This window comes from Eleutherodactylus coqui, chromosome 5 (assembly GCF_035609145.1).
Source record: "Eleutherodactylus coqui strain aEleCoq1 chromosome 5, aEleCoq1.hap1, whole genome shotgun sequence".
NCBI classification, from domain to species: Eukaryota; Metazoa; Chordata; class Amphibia; order Anura; family Eleutherodactylidae; genus Eleutherodactylus; species Eleutherodactylus coqui.
In genome coordinates this window covers 164,238,913-164,256,156 of record NC_089841.1, presented here as the reverse complement: position 1 = coordinate 164,256,156, position 17,244 = coordinate 164,238,913, and the positions used below count along the sequence as shown (strand labels likewise).

The 17,244-nt window shown below is 43.9% G+C and overlaps 1 protein-coding gene across 1 annotated transcript in view; it reads right to left on the bottom strand.

The window, feature by feature from the left end:
- Nucleotides 1-812: 812 nt before the first annotated feature.
- The window catches only part of SPPL3 (signal peptide peptidase like 3), a 51,599-nt gene continuing 35,167 nt past the window's right edge, over nt 813-17,244 (bottom strand). The window contains exons 2-11 of the mRNA XM_066603630.1: nt 14,400-14,477; nt 11,367-11,455; nt 6,574-6,693; nt 6,417-6,495; nt 5,386-5,498; nt 5,052-5,158; nt 3,000-3,163; nt 2,689-2,888; nt 2,143-2,252; nt 813-1,904 (exon numbers count right to left, since the gene is read on the bottom strand). Of these exons, the coding sequence (XP_066459727.1) occupies nt 1,833-1,904; nt 2,143-2,252; nt 2,689-2,888; nt 3,000-3,163; nt 5,052-5,158; nt 5,386-5,498; nt 6,417-6,495; nt 6,574-6,693; nt 11,367-11,455; nt 14,400-14,477 (1,132 nt within the window). The 3' untranslated portion in view covers nt 813-1,832. The remainder of the gene's footprint in view (nt 1,905-2,142; nt 2,253-2,688; nt 2,889-2,999; nt 3,164-5,051; nt 5,159-5,385; nt 5,499-6,416; nt 6,496-6,573; nt 6,694-11,366; nt 11,456-14,399; nt 14,478-17,244) is intronic.

Genomic DNA, 17,244 nt, shown 5'->3' with positions numbered 1-17,244 from the left:
CTGGCAGCAAGTCGAGACTCCCCTCGGCTGTAGTAGGACAATAAGTTAAGTCCCACCACATTCAAAATTTCTAGAACAAGGTTTCAGAATCACACAGAAAATGTTATATACTGAAAGTGTGGGCAACTTAATCCCATTTACTTGTATCATTCATTTCTAGGTTTACCGTTCCTTTACATGACCCAAGTACATCCTCACAATTAAATTTGCAGAGTTTCATATTAAAATGGTTTTCCAGGCAAAAACTATTGATGACTTATCTTGAGGATAGATCAATAGTTTATCACAGGGGACCTGCCGGACAGGATCCCCGATGATCACCCGAATGCTCAGCCGTCAGTGCAGCGAGCCGGACATTCATCATAGGAGACTGGACCAAAAGTGGCTATTACACTTGCGCACCTGTCCTCTGTGTGGGAGGCAGTAGTTATGGAATTGTTATAGCTAGTGTCAGCGCCAATTGATTGCAATGGGAGCGAAGTCAGCTAGGCCACTTCCGGTCCCATCTCCCATGACACATGCCCAGCCCGCTACACTAACAGCCAAGCTATCAGGTGATTGTTGGGGATTCCGTGCAGCGGGCCCCCGTTGACTAACTATTAATGTTTTGCCCAAAAAACCCCGTTAAAGTTTCAATACTCGAGCTAAAAGGTCTTCGCTTGTCCAGCAGCTGATGAAACAGTAGTAGAGGCAGACATCCAGCACCATATTTGAAGGAGTTTTTTTTCTCTTTAGTTTCTTTCATGAGTGAGGGTAGTCACATGGAAATATCAGAAATACAGCAGACAAATGAAAATACTAAAATACAAAAACAATAGAAAAAAGAAAATATGTATTTACAGGAAGGTAACATTATTATGGGGGGAGCAATGAGCGCAGCAAGTTTGACATGCAAGAGTCCAAGGGAACCGCTAAAAAGGCTGCGCACAAATGAAGACGGAGGTTTGGAACATTTCATCTGCCCTAGGTCACTACATTGATCAGAACCAAATACAGTCACTAAACAGCCCATGAGTACATCAGAACGAGCACACAATACACTGGATTGGAACTGAGGCTTCACTTTGCTGGGATGGATTACTCATATAAAGCCAAAGATGAAAGTGCAGGACATGCGACAGAACTCAGCAGGCCTGGCCCGACCTGGCGTTATTCTGTGAATATTTAAACTATCCATAGAAAAGATTTCATCCCACACTTGCCCTCTGCAACATGAATTGGGAGAAGGGTGAAATGGAATTAAATACGACAGACTATGTATATACTTTGAGTAACTCACACACTGGCTGAGATCTAAAAAGTCACTTCACGCCACAGAAGAAATTTAAAAAAACAAAAACAAAAAAAAAAAACAAAGAAAAAAAAAACCAGGAACAGGAAGGAGAGCTGGTTAGAGGGCTGCACTGTTCCTCATGGGGTCTGGTCCCACAGGTTTCACAGAGCCAAAATAGTTCATATAGCTCAGAGGCCTTTAAAGTCACATGCTACATAGAGCCACAATAAGGCCAGACCTTGAAGAAATCCGAGATTTACAATCCATATGGATCACTGGATCCCAGTTCTTTTTATATATATTTAGTCTAAACTCTGATGTTCCAACAGGAATATAGTCCACTGCCAAGGGGCATATTTCGAAGAGAAGGACCCTTGTAGAAGTTTCTAGAAAGTTTGTCTCCCCCCACCCCCCCAACCCCACCTTTTTACACAAAAATTAATTCCTTTGAGGTCCATCAGTTGTAGCTGTGTCCATTTACACTGAGTTTATCCAGAGGAGAGAGAAGCCAAGTTGAAAAAAAATATTCTGCCATGTTTGGCTTTGTTTCCTGTTCCCATCATACCTCAAGGAAGCGGGAGCTAGTGGCCTTGGTGTGGAACGGTTCTGACCACATTCGGCGCAGGTCACCCTGTGAGAAAGTAATGTCAGTAATCACTTTAACGTCCAGTGTAATACTTTAAATATTATTTACATCTTCAGTAAATCTAGTGCACTGTGCCTATAACAGCAACAGATTAACAGAAAAGATTATGAACCATCGCGTGCTGAGACGTCTACTTCAAAAAACAAATAAAGGTGACATTAGCCGAGTGATGCAATACGAATGACAGAAAACGTAATTGAAACAAATAGCTAATGCAACCTACCTTTAAATAGGCCATGGTGAGGAGCGGTAATAAAGTAAAGGGAACCAAATAGAGCAAAGCAGGCTGTGCAGCCCTGTGGATGCGTGAGGCCACTGTAGCTGTTAACAGTCCTGTAATGGAAGAATGGCAACATTAACATGAGATCAAGTGTTTGGTACTTTAGGCAAGGCATAATGAGAAGAGACTCCGATGATTACTACTACAAAGAAATGTAACAGCAGCTCGTTTTTTTTTGTTTGCTTTTTTAAACCAAGAAGTAAAATAAAGAAAAAAAGAAAGTCCCTAACATCCCAAAATCTCTGCTACTGAATTCATGTCAAGACCAGGGCGATCCTCTGGGTTGGATACGCTCAGATATAGTAGATAAAACTTGAGGTAAGTCTATACCGTATATACTGCTAATGTTTGCTGGCAACCACTGTAGCTAGCATACAGAGTGGAAAGGCACAAGTAGATGGACACAAGAATAAGGTAAATGTATCGGGGCAGGGTGATGCATCTCGAAAGATTAACATGAATATAATAGATTTGGTGCTGGCTACTTACCCACAAAGTACCCAATTAGTGTGCAATGGAAATAGGAGACCTTCTGCATGCGCCCAGAAATGTTGGCAGCTCCCTGTGCGCCACAAGAATCAGCGGTCGCCTGCTTCTTGTAGTTGTCATAACGCAGAACAAAGCAGAGAAGCAGTCCTGGCATTACAATGTCCCCAATCCCAAGCATGGAAAAGTGACTGCCTGTAGAACTGTGTAAAGAGACAGCAATAAATCTCTCTAGACATACTTGAACAAGAGCAGTTTCACTCACTACAGCAATGGCGGCATCTAGAAAGCATTTCTCAACTAGAAAGCCTTACCTGGGGAATACAAGTTTTCCTGGCAAGGACAGCCGAGGTACGTCCCTCCCAACGTTTGGGCCGAGATGAAGCTTTCTTGATAAGACATCCAAAGGATTATCAGCAGGTTGCGTTGCCACCTTGACCATCACATTGCTGTTAAATATGTAGGCAGAAAAGAAGACCTGCGGATACGATGAGAGAAGTACGATAGAAATGGATTATCCATTGATTTTTTTTTGCATTCTTTCTATAAAGCTACTATAAAAGCGCAATTTAGAATGTGATGTGATGGGCAGCAACATCCAAAAAAAGAAAATGAAGCAGTTTGGTAAAAAGCCCTACAAGTGTGTATGTAGTTTCTATGCAGACCTTTGAGTACAGGCTTGCACACCACACAATCCCTGTGTAACATTTGCAAATCTGTTTCCAATTCTTGCTAACTTGCTTGATTTTTTTATTTTTTTTTGCTGGGGGCAATACAAGGTTTGCCAAGTTGGGCACAGCCTTTAGCAGAGTGTCATGTATGGAACCTCGGTCCATTAAATTTGCCATTTGAGAGACCTGTCCCATGTAGTGGTCACCGTAAGCAGCCAAGTACCCAGCTGGTGATACAAGTCTGTGTGGCCGCCTGATGAATAAGGTGTTCACTAGCTGTAAGTTGTTAATGGCCTAGAGATTTACCTAAGGGTATGATGCAGCGTAGCAGTCGCACAGCTGGGTTGCAGCAATGCTGAAGCTACAGCCCCATGTGGCTTGCTAAGAATTAAGTGTTCACTAGGTGTAAGTTGTTAACGGCTGCATGGTTTTAGGCAAACCACATGGCTATAAACAACTTACAGCTAGTGAACACCTAATTCACAATAGCAAGCCACATGGACCTACTTTACTGCCGGGGTTCCCAGCTGCATCACTGTCACAACCGAAGCCATGCAACGACAGCTACGTGGCACCCTCAGAAGCCAAGATGTTTGTCAACTGGCATACAAACTGCAATATCTTCGCTTAGAACTAATGTGATGGTACTTATCAAAGATTATTAATCATAGGTTCTAGTGGTTCATGTTAATAACATTAATAAGCACAGCATGACATTTGTGGACCTTAAAGAATACATTAGAAAATGCATAAATCTGAGGTCATTAAAAGTAGTGCAATCAGAATAGCCAAGTATCCCAAAATTAAGAGGCAACGTTTTGGGAAATTTTACCTCTAGAACTGTTCAATGAACATCAATTAGAACAGGCTATAGTTTACAACATTGTCTAGTATGTATACGGGCTGCCAACTATGCGATAAGTGTGCCAATGAACCGCCTGCATTACTAATGAAATGTTATTTTAACAAGCATTTATAGAAGTAAACAGTCAAATAAGTGGAATTCAGAGATTAAAAAAACCCCGCAATTTTCCTTACAAACAGTACGACACCAGTACACAGGTTGGAACTGGTTTTGAAGGTCAGTTTTCGTTACATTAATGGAGCAGAACTGCAGCACCAACCATAACCGGTGGTTAGGTACGACACTTTTTGGAAGAAAGTACCCTTATTTTTTTAATCTTGGATAACAATTTATAATATCTGCAATTTTGACACTGTTTAGAAATAAGTAACGCCCATTTATTCATCGACCACGGAATAGAATTAAAAATGGACTGAATTTACATATTAGATCCATCTACAAGCTAGTCATATTGTTGGCAACTCGATTAGGAAAATCCACATCAAAACCTGCATATAACATGCAATTTTGATACGGATTTTACCCTCAATAGGAAAGTTGCAAGGTGAGGCACTGAAAACATACAGCACAAGAAAATCTGCATGTAACATATGGATTCCAAGGTGGATTTAATCCCCTCAAATGAAGGCGAAATTTGCACTGAAAATCTGCAGCATCAGTAAATCCGTATCAAAATCCGCATGTAACATGGATTTTAATGCGAATTTCAGCCCCATGTTTGAAGAGAAAATCATCAACAGAACCCTTTGCATTCTTTCACAAATCAGTTTTATTGCTAATTTGTATAACACAGACTAATTAATGCCTTTGAAACCAACAAATCTGCTTACCCAAAAAACATCATATATGAGCAGCCCTGAAAGCAGGAGACAGGAAACCTTCAGGCTGGGCAGGCGGACAAAAGCAATCATGGCTACACATAGTCCCATTGCTAGGGCTAGAAAGAAAAACAAAGTAGTAAATTGTTCAGAACATTCCTTCAAAAAGGGACTCCATGCACTGTATTGTGACAGCTGTAATGGGCTCTATGCAGCTACATAATAGCGTGCAGCTGTACACAATATAGCATTTTACATCTAAACTTGAAGACACTTTGCACCCTTCTTCTAGGTTGGTGTCCCACTTAACTCTACAATATCCCTTTACGAAAATAAGGACACTTACCATCCATGAGCAGCCAGTGGCCCGTCAGCACCCAAATAAGAACTAGCATTACAGAAAGAGAAAATGATAGCAGCTCTGCCAACGTGAAACGACCGCAGCATCCAAAAGAAATCCTGAAAAACACAAAGGTAGTAGATCAATGGAAGGAAGTTTATCATTTCTAAGTGCTAATCTAGTGTATGCGGCACACTTGGGTATTCACAGAAGCAGCCTTGTAGAAGGACCAACACATCAGCTAATGTGAAAAGAAGTCCCCTTAAGATCGACTGCTGACTGTATTTTTTTCTATATACGACATTGTGGATGGAATCCTACCACCATTTTACCACGGTGCTGACCATTGGCTAAAGATAGGATTAGCTTTACATCTATACTTACAGATGTTGTCCACAAGGCATACTACAATGGTGGTCTATACAGCATAACAATGCACTCCGAGCAACGGCAAACACAAACATGTCCTTACAGTCCTTAACTGTAATACACTAATACTTACACAGGAGAACCGCTCTAACCAGACATCCATTGAGGAAATTGGACTAATACTAAAGCCACTCTCACACATGCTGTGCGCAAAACGGCACGATCGAAATCGCGGCATTCTGCCACGATTTTACCGCAGTTTTCAGATGCAGGTTTCTGCCCCCGACAGTGGGTTTCAGCGCACCCCATCATTGTGATGGGTGATGAGGTGCACTGAACACACCAAAATACAGCAGAGTGCTGGGAAGTGCCACGTTTGAACGCATGTCTGCGAGGCCCCATTGAAATTAATGGGAGCATTATACCACAGCAGTAATCAACAGATGTGTGAGAGTGGCCTAAGAGTCCATTTACCAGTACTTGGAATTGTTTCCATATTCAGAGTCTCTGATATATAGCAGTACATACAGCGTTTGTGGTTTTTCCCCACTTGATAAAGGGCAGATTGCCAAAAAAAAAATAAAAACATTTGCAAACTGCTTGCATTTGTGCACAAATGAAAGTAAATTCAATGCTAGAGAAGAATTAATCCATGCATGCATACTCACTTATTCTGAGGGGAGCAGGGCCGGGTTAAATACTGGCACATAGGGAGCAAGAGAAATGCAAATGCTATTGTTGCAAGAACTAAAAGAGAAAATGAACATTAGTTTCCATATTTACCACCTTTGTGTAATTTTTATGCAGAACCCGAATAATACTTACCTGCAGTGCAAATAGTGAACACCACCTGAACAGAGTCAAAGAAGAAGAACATGACCAGTAGAGACACTGAGGCTCCAATAGGAAGGAACAAAGCCTGAGTAGAGTCAATAGTCTGGATACCTGTAGAAGAAATGACTCATCTATGAAAGAAGTTCTTCAACCCCAAGGAAGATTTAGAAATAGAGGAAAGAACATCTGTCCTGTACTATAGCCCTCTTCGAGCAACTCAAAAAGGAAAATCATTTTAGGTTTAGCACAGGATTACATTAGTATAAGCCACGCTAAATACACAACTACACTAACATTGCTGCAAAAAGCACTGTATGATTAATGTGTGAATACACCCCAACAGCTACGGTCTATTTGCCAAAGGTAGATTAACGTAGTTATATCACAGGCTATTACATATGCACAACTCACAGAGCTGCAAGAAATTGAAAAAAAAAAAAGTTTGTTCTCTTTGAAGTAAAATTGCACAAGACTCAAAACAGAGTTGCATTGTTTTACCATATTTTATTTGGCTTTCAGAGCAAACGAAAATATTAAATCTCGTTTATTTTGACACACCCGTCTATCTCGGCACGGCTGATTAAATAAGTGAGGTGACAATCATTTTCAGTTTGTTCCATAGTTCAACCACAATAGCACTACAGATAAGATACATGTACTTATTCTAGTCCTCTGTTCTGGTTAGAGTGCAATCATGTTTCAGAATGTACATCTCACTGAAGCACAGATTCCACCACTAATGGGGGCTTAGATAATAGGATCTGGCAATGTATGGGGGCATCTCGGCTGTGCCCTGACGAAGTAAGGCTCAGCCAGCTTGTACAGCAACTCATCCAGTATCATCGTGTGGCTGGCAAACCCTAATCCTCACTTGTATTGAGAAAATCATGCCCTTCCACTATGGTGAATAGGCACGTTTATGAAGGAGAGAGCAGTCATGTGAATCTCTCTTACGTAATCTGAGGACTAGAGCGGACTATACACAACAGATGTTGTCCACGACTTAAAGGGGAGGTCTATTTTTTTTACTTTTAAAATTTGTGCTCCCATGGCCAAACATAATAAGAGGTCCTAAACTCACATCTCCAGCTTCCTGTATGTCCAGAGCGACACCATTATACTCATGGTGGGTCTCTACGCTCTGCAGAGACAGTCCATGAAAGAGGTGTCACAGAAGGCTGCAGCCAATCACAGACTTCAGAGCTCCAATGACTCCTTCACAAGCTGACTGCAGTTGGTAAACATAGTGTCAAAAGGAAAATACAGTTGCGAGGACCTGGAAGATGCGAGACTAGGAACTTTTTTCCCCTGCGCTGGCCCTGTCACTTATCCGAAAGCTGGATGACTTTCAGGAGGGGTAGTGGCCCCCCATGACCAACAGATTTATGTATAGATTACTCCATAAATGGGCCTAAATTATGTCAGAAATGTACATCTGGTCAGGACCAGGCGTACATTTCTGTGAAGGTACATGGAGCGTTGCTGGATGCATGAAGAATCCTGCGGCACTTCATGTATCCAGGGTGCCATGTGCCTGATATCGCGCTCATGTGATCTAACTTTGGATGCAAGGCATTTTCTGTACAAAAAAAACGCATCCCATCACTTCAGTGAGGGAGCGATCCTCCCGTGCAACTTTTAGCCATTTTAGAGGATCGATAAGTGCTTCTTGTGTTTTCCTGTCCCATTAAAAAAAACACTGGGCAATGCATTCTGAAGGAAAGCTCAAAGAGAGGACATTTCGCAATTTTATTCAAGCACCGCACCAAAATAGGACATACTGCGTAATATGCAGGCCAAACACACTTGTGTGAGTGATCCCTAACCCAGTTAAACTATTTAATGTAGGTATCCACTTCTAAAGTATTGCTGGAGACTTCAATAAACAATTCTGTTAGAGTTGTCCACTTCAAAACTACAGATTGCTTATCCTCCGAGTAGGTCAACAGTGGAGTGCGGACACTCAGGATCTCCTGCGATCAGCTGATCTTGGAGTCTTTGTCAGTGTGTACAGAGACATAAGCAGAAGTCATCAATAGTTCAGACCCAGGTAACCCCTTTAATGGCGATTTTCATCTTAATTTTTTGTTTGTTTAACCCCTTCCCGCTCCAGGACGTACATTTACGTCCTGGAGCGTCGGGGCATGTATGCAGAGAGGTCACGGGGCGACCTCTCTGCATACAGCGCGGGCGTCAGCTGTTTACTACAGCCGACACCCGCGGGCAATAGCCACAATTGTCCGTTCGCGGCTATTGACCCTTTAATTGCCGCTGTTAATTCTGACAGCGGCATTTAAAGCCCCTGAACAATGTTCAGGGGTCCCGTAAGGCCCCCCGCGGTGAAATCGAGGGAGCCGTGCAGGTGTCATGGCACCCGGGGGCCTTCTGAAAGGCCCCAGGGCTGCCTTGGAAGAGTGGCTATCAAGCCATCCCAGTGGGGTGGCTTGATAAGCTGCCTGTCAGAATGCATACTGCAGGAGCGATCAAAGCATCGCATATTGACTTTAAAGTAAAGTAAAAAAAAAAAGATCGATAAAGTTCAATTGTAAAAAAAATAGAAAAAGGAATAAAAGTTTAAATCACCCCCCCTTTTGCCATATCTATAATTAAAAAATCTAAATCATAAAATAAAAATACATATTTGGTATCGCTGCGTCCGTAAAAGTCCGATCTATCAAAGTAGCACGGTGAACATCGTCCGAGAAAAAAAATAAAGACCGCCAGAAATGCACTTTTTCAGTCACCGTCCCCCAGAAAAAACGCAATAAAAAGTGATCAAAAAGTCGTATGTACTCCGAATTAGTACTAACGGAAAATACAGGACATTCCGCAAAAAATGAGCCCCTGCTGAACTACGTTGACGGAAAAATAAAAAAATTATTGCGCGCAAAAGATGACGGCAGAAAATGATTGAAAAAAATTAAATGTCTTTGAAAAAAATAGTATGGTAAAAAAAAAAAAAAAACAACAACTATACAGGTTTGGTATGGTAGCAATCGTACTGACTCAGAATAAAGTTATCATGTTTTTGTTGCAGTTTGTGTGCCATAGAAACAAGACGCATTGAAAGATGGCGGAATGTCGTTTTTTTTATTTTACTCCACTTGGAATATTTTAAAAGTTTTTCAGTACATTATATTGTACTTTAAATGGCACCATTAAAAACTACTACTCGTCCCGCAAAATACAAGCCTTCATACAGTGACGTCAATGGATAAATAAAGGAGTTATGATTTTTTTTTTTTTTTTTAAAGGGGGAGGAAAAAATGAAAATGGAAAAAAAGGGCCGCGTCATTAAGGGGTTAAGCTAAACTAGCTAGAATGATTTTTTTATTTTTTTTAAACACACAAGAGATCTGCATCATCAGATCTGCCCCTTAAAGGGGTTGTCCCGCGCCGAAACGGCGGCGCGAGACAACCCCGATGCAGGGGTTAAAAAAGATCACCGGACAGCGCTTACCTGAATCCCCGCGCTCCGGTGACTTCTTACTTACCCGGTGAAGATGGCCGCCGGCATCTTCTCCCTCCGTGGACCGCAGGGCTTCTATGTGGTCCATTGCCGATTCCAGCCTCCTGATTGGCTGGAATCGGCACGTGACGGGGCGGAGCTACACGGAGCCCCATTGAGAAGATAAGAAGACCCGGACTGCGCAAGCGCGTCTAATTTGGCCATTAGACGACGAAAATTAGACGGCAACCATGGAGACGAGGACGCCAGCAACGGAACAGGTAAGTGAAAAACTTTTTATAACTTCTGTATGGCTCATAATTAATGCACAATGTACATTACAAAGTGCATTAATATGGCCATACAGAAGTGTATAGACCCACTTGCTGCCGCGGGACAACCCCTTTAAATGCTCCGTCTCCCTCACTTTTAAGGCTAAGGCCTCATGTCCACAGCACATGCGGATTTTCACAACGGAAGACCTGTAAAAGTCAGTGCGGAAATGACTTTTAAATGCTTGCTGGCGACCATGGATGCAATTTTTTTTACCCACGCGGATGTACTACAGATCGTCCACGCAGGAAAAAAAAAAAAGATAGCCAGCCCAAAGTCACTGACTTCCCCCCTCTCCTCCCTTCTTGGTCTTCAAGCAACCAGAGAAGTATCCACCTAAAAATCCGCAATGCATAGCGGATCGCTCATCTCCATAGAGATTAATGGAGCCCATCAGTGATAAAATGGAGCATGCTGCGATTTTTTTTTTTTGCACAAAAAATTTGCAAAACAAATCCGCATGTGTGCATGAAGGTGCGGCCGCTGCATGCTTTCCTATGGGCAGCTTGAACTGCGGATCTTCTGTGAGGGTGCCGATCGCGGATTCTGGAAATCAAATCCACCCGTGGACATGAGGCCTAAGAAGTATAGTTCATTCTTCCACCAGACATACTGCTGATCCAAAAGCTCAAAAAGTTCACAGAATAGAATCCCCAAACTTCTGTAGTTTATTTATATGATTTTGAGCATGTTGGTGCCTCCTTTCCCTGTGCTTTGGGGTCAGTAGAGAGATGTCTTAAGTGTTCAGGCATGATATTTCTCATCGGTGGGAGTCCATCAGAGCATCGTTGTGTAGGGAAAGCCAGTGAAATGAACACAGTGCTATATAGCCCCTTTATTCTTCGGATCGGTGGGGGCTCCTGAGATCAAACAGCTACCAAATTACAAATTGGAGGCATATCATAGAGATTGGCCATCACTTTATGTGATGGGAATACACACCTTTCATATACTAGTTAGAGAACTTCTGAAACATGGACACAAGCTGTGAAGTCATGCTTACTATTATTGGTGCTGTTCCCGCTGAATGCTCCTGGAGAGCTACCACTATCCTTCTCTTTGTCCTGATTTTCAAAATCCATGTTCAGAGACCTAGAAAGACAAAAAAAATATATAACCCATTTAGGAAAGTGATGTGCAAAAAAAAAAAAAAAGTCCATGAGTGGATCTGATTTGCGGAATCCGTGCAGGTCACCCACGTGGAAGATCCGCAAATCAAGCCGCCCATAGAGGAGCATGGCCGTCGCACGTGAATTACAGCAAGCGGATTTGTACTGTGGACCTTTCGGTCTGGAAAAGAAATCGCAGCATGCTCCATTTTAGTGCGGCTCCCCTAACAGAGTTAAAAAAAAGCTATGATTCTCCGCTCGTGGACAGGTGGGCTGCGCTTTCCATAGCAACGCTACGCAAAACGTGCACTGCGTTCCCCCCGGCCGGATTATCGCCGCGTGGAACGCAATGCAAAAACGCCCATGGACAGGCAGCCTAAGTCTTCTCTGTACAGCAGCACCCCTGGTCAGCAGGCTGTACAGGGAACTGCAGCTTGACCCATTCTCTTGAATAGAGTGACTCTGCAGCTGCCTGAAAAGCGAGTGGTCAGGGTATCACTATGCAGGAAAAATTGATGAAGAGGCTAGCGCTACAGTCTCTTCAGGTCCCTTCATTTTCAGAGCCTCCTACTTCTCCCCCAGATCATAAAGCAACAGCGTATCCTACCAACAGGTTATCACTTATTCCCATCTTTAGGGAGGATTCTGACTGCCATTATGGAGTTGGGAAGGAGTTTTTTCCTCCCCACAATGAGGGTGAATTGGCTTCTGCCTCATTGGGATTTTCTTTTTTTTTGCCTTCCTCTGGATCAACAAGGGGGGTGGAAACCGGCTGAACTGGATGGACATTGTCTTTTTCAGCCTAATATAATAAGTTATCTTCTACAGTTGTACCAGCTACAGTATCTTCCAGCAGATGGATATATCTGGTCAGTCCAATGCTCAAAGAAAGGTTTTCACACTACAAGATCTTTTATAAATAGTCAAAAGGTTCAGGCACGTTTTAACCCCTTAAGGACCAGGCTGTTTTGGACCTAAAGGATCAGCACATTTTAGGGATTTTACCCATGTAGTCGTTTTACGGCCGTATTTTATTTTTACCTCCAGCTACTAAAATCATTTTTGCTGCGTTTGAGCTATAGGGCTATTTTTTAATATTTATTTTTCACTGTCAGCTTTTCCTATTTTTCCGGGATTAAACAGCTAAAAAGCGTTTGTATTTTTAATTAGTATATTTACGCTAAAATAAAAGTACGGAAATGGTCTCATTTTGCATAGTTTTGAATTACAGGGCTCATACGCGATGGTTGGAGTCAGCGGTGGGTCATTTTCTTTTTATGTATATATTTTTATTTTAGTCTTAATTTTTTTAACTTATTTTTGTAACTTTTTTTTGCCATCTATGATGTCATACAACACCTCTGAGGGTCATTCACATGGTCTTTTTTTTTTTTTCCCCCTCACACTTTTCCTCTGTAGGTGAGGCAACCATGGAAGCCCCAGTTACAGGGGAAACATTTCCCTGTAGTGACAATAGTCAGTGGCAGAGTTCATCAGGGTCTGCTAGGACCCTGCAGCTCAGCTATGACAGGGGTACCTAGCGGTCACGTAATCGCGGTCACGGGTCGCATAGTGGAAGTAATGTTTCCCCTTTCACTTAGTGCTATGTAGCCAAGAAAGGAGAAGGCAGAAGCCGTTAAAAACCGCTTCTCCCTTCTCCTCTGAGTTCTCAGCTATGACTAATAGCTGAGAACCTGACCTGCTCGGTTGCAGGAGCAGAGGGTTTAATCCTGCGCCGTATTTCTGCTATTGGCAAGGATTAAAGTGTAGGACTAAGGCCTCCTTCCCACGAACGGATTTACGCCGCGTAAATTCGCGGCAAAAATCCGCTGCGTTGCCCCCTGCTATTAGGTTCTATTGAACCTAATAGCGCAATGCTCACGATGCGGAATTCCACCGCGGAATTTCGCACCGTGAAATCTCCCGTCCTCACCCGCAGCATGCTCTATTTGCCGAGGGTGTACGCGCTGACGGCTTCCATTGCAGTCAATGGAAGCCGTCCGTTCACGTTATCTCCCGCTGTAACACAGCGGAAGATAGCATGAAACCGCTTCTCCGCCTACCGCCGCCGCGTCATATGGCGCGGCCGGCGCGTCACGTGGCGCGGCCGGCGGTGTCATGTGACGCGGTGGGCGTGTCACATGACGCGACGGCGGTGGGCGGGGAAGTGTCTTCACGCTATCTTCCGCTGGTAAGTATGGGGTCTCTGGGGGGCGCCGTGACGGGCTTCACTGCGGAATATTCCGCAGCGGAGCCCGTCACGCTCGTGTGAAGCCGGCCTAAGCGTCGTACATTTACCATGCTTGGTCCTTAAGGCTAATTTTACACAGGCAAGTGCAATATTGGGTTGTGAAGCATGGCGTTTTAATATCAAACCTGCCTTGCATAAACTTCGGGGAAGTGGCGATCCTCCCATTGTTTTCAATGGGGAAATCTTGCATTGCAACTCGTGCACTCTGCACTGGTGCCATGCTGCGCAGCGACCAACCCCATTGAAAACAATAGGTGATGCGAAGGCACGCCCAAAGATAGGAAAGGCTGTGATTTTTTTCCACATCGCAGTGCTGGGGGAAAAAAAAGAAACGTTCATGTGTATGACCCCATTTAAAAGAACGGGGTTCATAATTGCACCTCCCGCAACACACAAAGCTTGCACGTTTTTTCTCGGCCGTGTGAAACCAGCCTAAGGGGTTAAACAATATATTGACCATAGCTGCAAGACTTAGGCTAGAAACAATAAATGACTCATCACCAATTACATATATTGTGATAAATGGCTTCAAAGGTCATTACAAGTTGCGCATCACATTTTAGAGAGCTGTCAGTTATAATTAGCCATTTATAAAAGCTGAATTTTATTGTTTTGATACAATAAGCATTTCTGAAGCTAAAATTGTCATTTTAGTGTAATACACATAGAAACACACCTGAAGCTGCCATAGACTATAAGGAGGATTGAAATAAGGAACGTGGAGACTTGACTGGAATCCACCAAGGAGTAAGCCCTGTAGAAAAAACAAAAAGCAGTGTTAGTGGCAACTAATCACAAACAACCAGGAAACTAAATGTCAGTTGTAATCAAAGTAACAAAAGGGGGTTGCTCAATATTGGGTTTTACCGCATGTGGGAGGCCTACAGCGGATTCCGGCTGGTGACACTGCGTATGGCGCATAATTGTATTGCATATGGCCGCATACTTGGTCTGTTTGTTTGTACTTCCCACATGGACTTTCAATGACTCCATTCACCATGTATCACGCAGCCGTGCATCACACGTGTAATACGCTGTGAAAAACCGCCCGTGGACATGAGCCCTTTACATTAAAAAATAAATCGTGTCCCCTATTTTGGTAATCCACACAAATACAAACAGCAGATAGCATACGCTGGTGTGAGCCCTTAATCCATGCAGTACGCCAGTTTTGGTTGGATTTGTAGAGTTTCATGACATATGACAAGCAAACACAAGCCCCTTCAGAAACGCCAAAACTTGTAAAACCAGATCTGTCAAAATACAGTGAAGAATCGGTAGCTGTATTATTCAAATTACCCACAATTATACAACAAACTTGTAGGTGTTAACCGCAAGCTCACAATCTATAATAGAAGATTTCCAAAAAGACCTGCACTATTACGCACTGGCTTAACCTGTTCTGCACTTAAAACCTGGAGCCCAAGCAACAAGGGAGACGTTAGCCCAGATCTGTTCCCTAGACATGCATGGGGCACGTTATACTTCCTGCCCCCACTCCGTCATGTCTTCATCCGCTGTGAAGAACCAACATGTGCCGGCTAAACCCTGCTGAATACGCCGTCTGTTACACACACAGCATGGCATGCGTGGCCCTCCAGATAGTTAGCACTTTTAGAGGGGAGATGCAACATTAATTTAAAAAAAAAAAAAAAAAGGTCTGCAGGGTGCCAGGATGACGCTGACGGGCACTTCCACCCACATACACACTATGCAGACAAAAGCACCACCCAACCCCGTCGCTGAACTCACAACACAGGCCAGAGGGATTTTAATAAGTGGTTTGCAGTCTCCGTCTATTTGTGTCTGTTACACAGGCCGGGGTTTCCACCACAGAGAGGCTGTAGAAATGCCAGGCCAAAACACAGAGCGCTCTGTCAGGGCAGACAATGAGCACATTTTCCTCTCTCCCCATAACGGCCAGCACTCCCACTGCAGTCACCTTCTACAGACACACCGAGATCAGCTCCAGCTCGTCACCCGCGGGCACACAGACTGGCATGACAGCAGCAGGTGTGGGTTCTCCCATAACATGGGTGTGCTTCCAGCAGGGGAAATACCTGCATGCTATATCCAGCATTTATTTTCAGTTTTTTGTTCCAGAAAGTTCTACATCTATTGATCAACTATGTTTGGAGGGGGGGAGGGGGGGGGGAGAAAACTTGCTGCATGCCCTTGCAGATCAGGCCGCATGCAGACAGACAGGTGTGCCATCCGATGAGCATTGCATCAGAGTCTTGAGCACGACTTGCAATATATCTATGTGAATCCAGCCTCAGTCCGGGATCATGTGACCGCTGTAGAGCCGGCCTACCGCCACGTAAGGCAGCGGTTGTGGACTGCGCAGGACAAGGTGTCTCACGCACGCTGTCCTACACAGTGCTCTCGGTTTCTTTTTTTGTTTACATTTCCGGCATTGTTGCTTTACAACGGCGCATACGCCATGTAATAGCGTATGTACCGCATTCATTACGTGCCCATAGAAAAGAATAGGCTCCATTATGCTGTTAAATAGAATATACTGTATTACACGCAATGAATAGTCACAAGTTTGAATGGATCAATGTACGTACATTGACTCTTCACCACGTTATACGCGGTGAAATTACGCAGGTGTGAGTTCAGTCTTAATTTGAGGTTGGCAGGGCCTAAAACATTTATCTTCAAACCACAGTAAACCTGGAATTATGATATTTCCAAGAAATAAGAGCCCTTGTTTTTAAATTAACAAAAATATTGAGGCCTCATGTCCACTGGCATACTTGAATTGCGGAATCCACGTGGGTCACCCGTGCAGATAATCTGCAGTTCAATATGCCCATAGACTATGGGCATCCGTAGGTATTCCAATTCCTGTGGATGCCATTTTTTCCCCCTAGGGTGCGAATCACACGTGCGGGGGGAAATAAATGCAATATGCTCCATCTTTCTGTGGATCTCGCAGGGTCGGCTTCCATTGAAGTCAATGGAAGCCGTCCATTCCGCAGCACGCCCACAGCTGACGCTGCCGACGTGCTGCAGATCCACAGAAAAGCAAGAGTTAAAAAGGGGTGGGGGGGGGGGGGGTGGGAACAGCGCATGTGTACGGTACGTCGGTCGGTGCGCCAAGTGCATCTGCCGTGTAGGAGAAAAAAGATCCATCCGCAACAGAAGAGCCGCACCGTGTTCAGACAGTTTAGTAAATATGTCTTTTTAGCCTCATGTCTGTGGGCACAGGGTGGCATCCGCTGCGGGGTCCACACTCAAAATCTGTGCGTACCCGTGTGCATGAGGCCTCATGAAACAGTGTTTATAGATCTGTTGTACCGCGTCTGAAGAAAATGTCCACAGGCGTTGCAGTATCACATGGTGGATCTCCGTCGCGGGAGCAGGAGCCGCAGACGAATCTCCGCCGGTCAGCCTATCTGGCAGCTGGGCTGACTGTGGAGAATCGCGGCGATTCGCAGCTCACTGCGAATTGCTGGCCGCAAGCGGAGAATTGCAATGATTCTCTGCTCGTGTACATGGGGGCGGCACTTTCC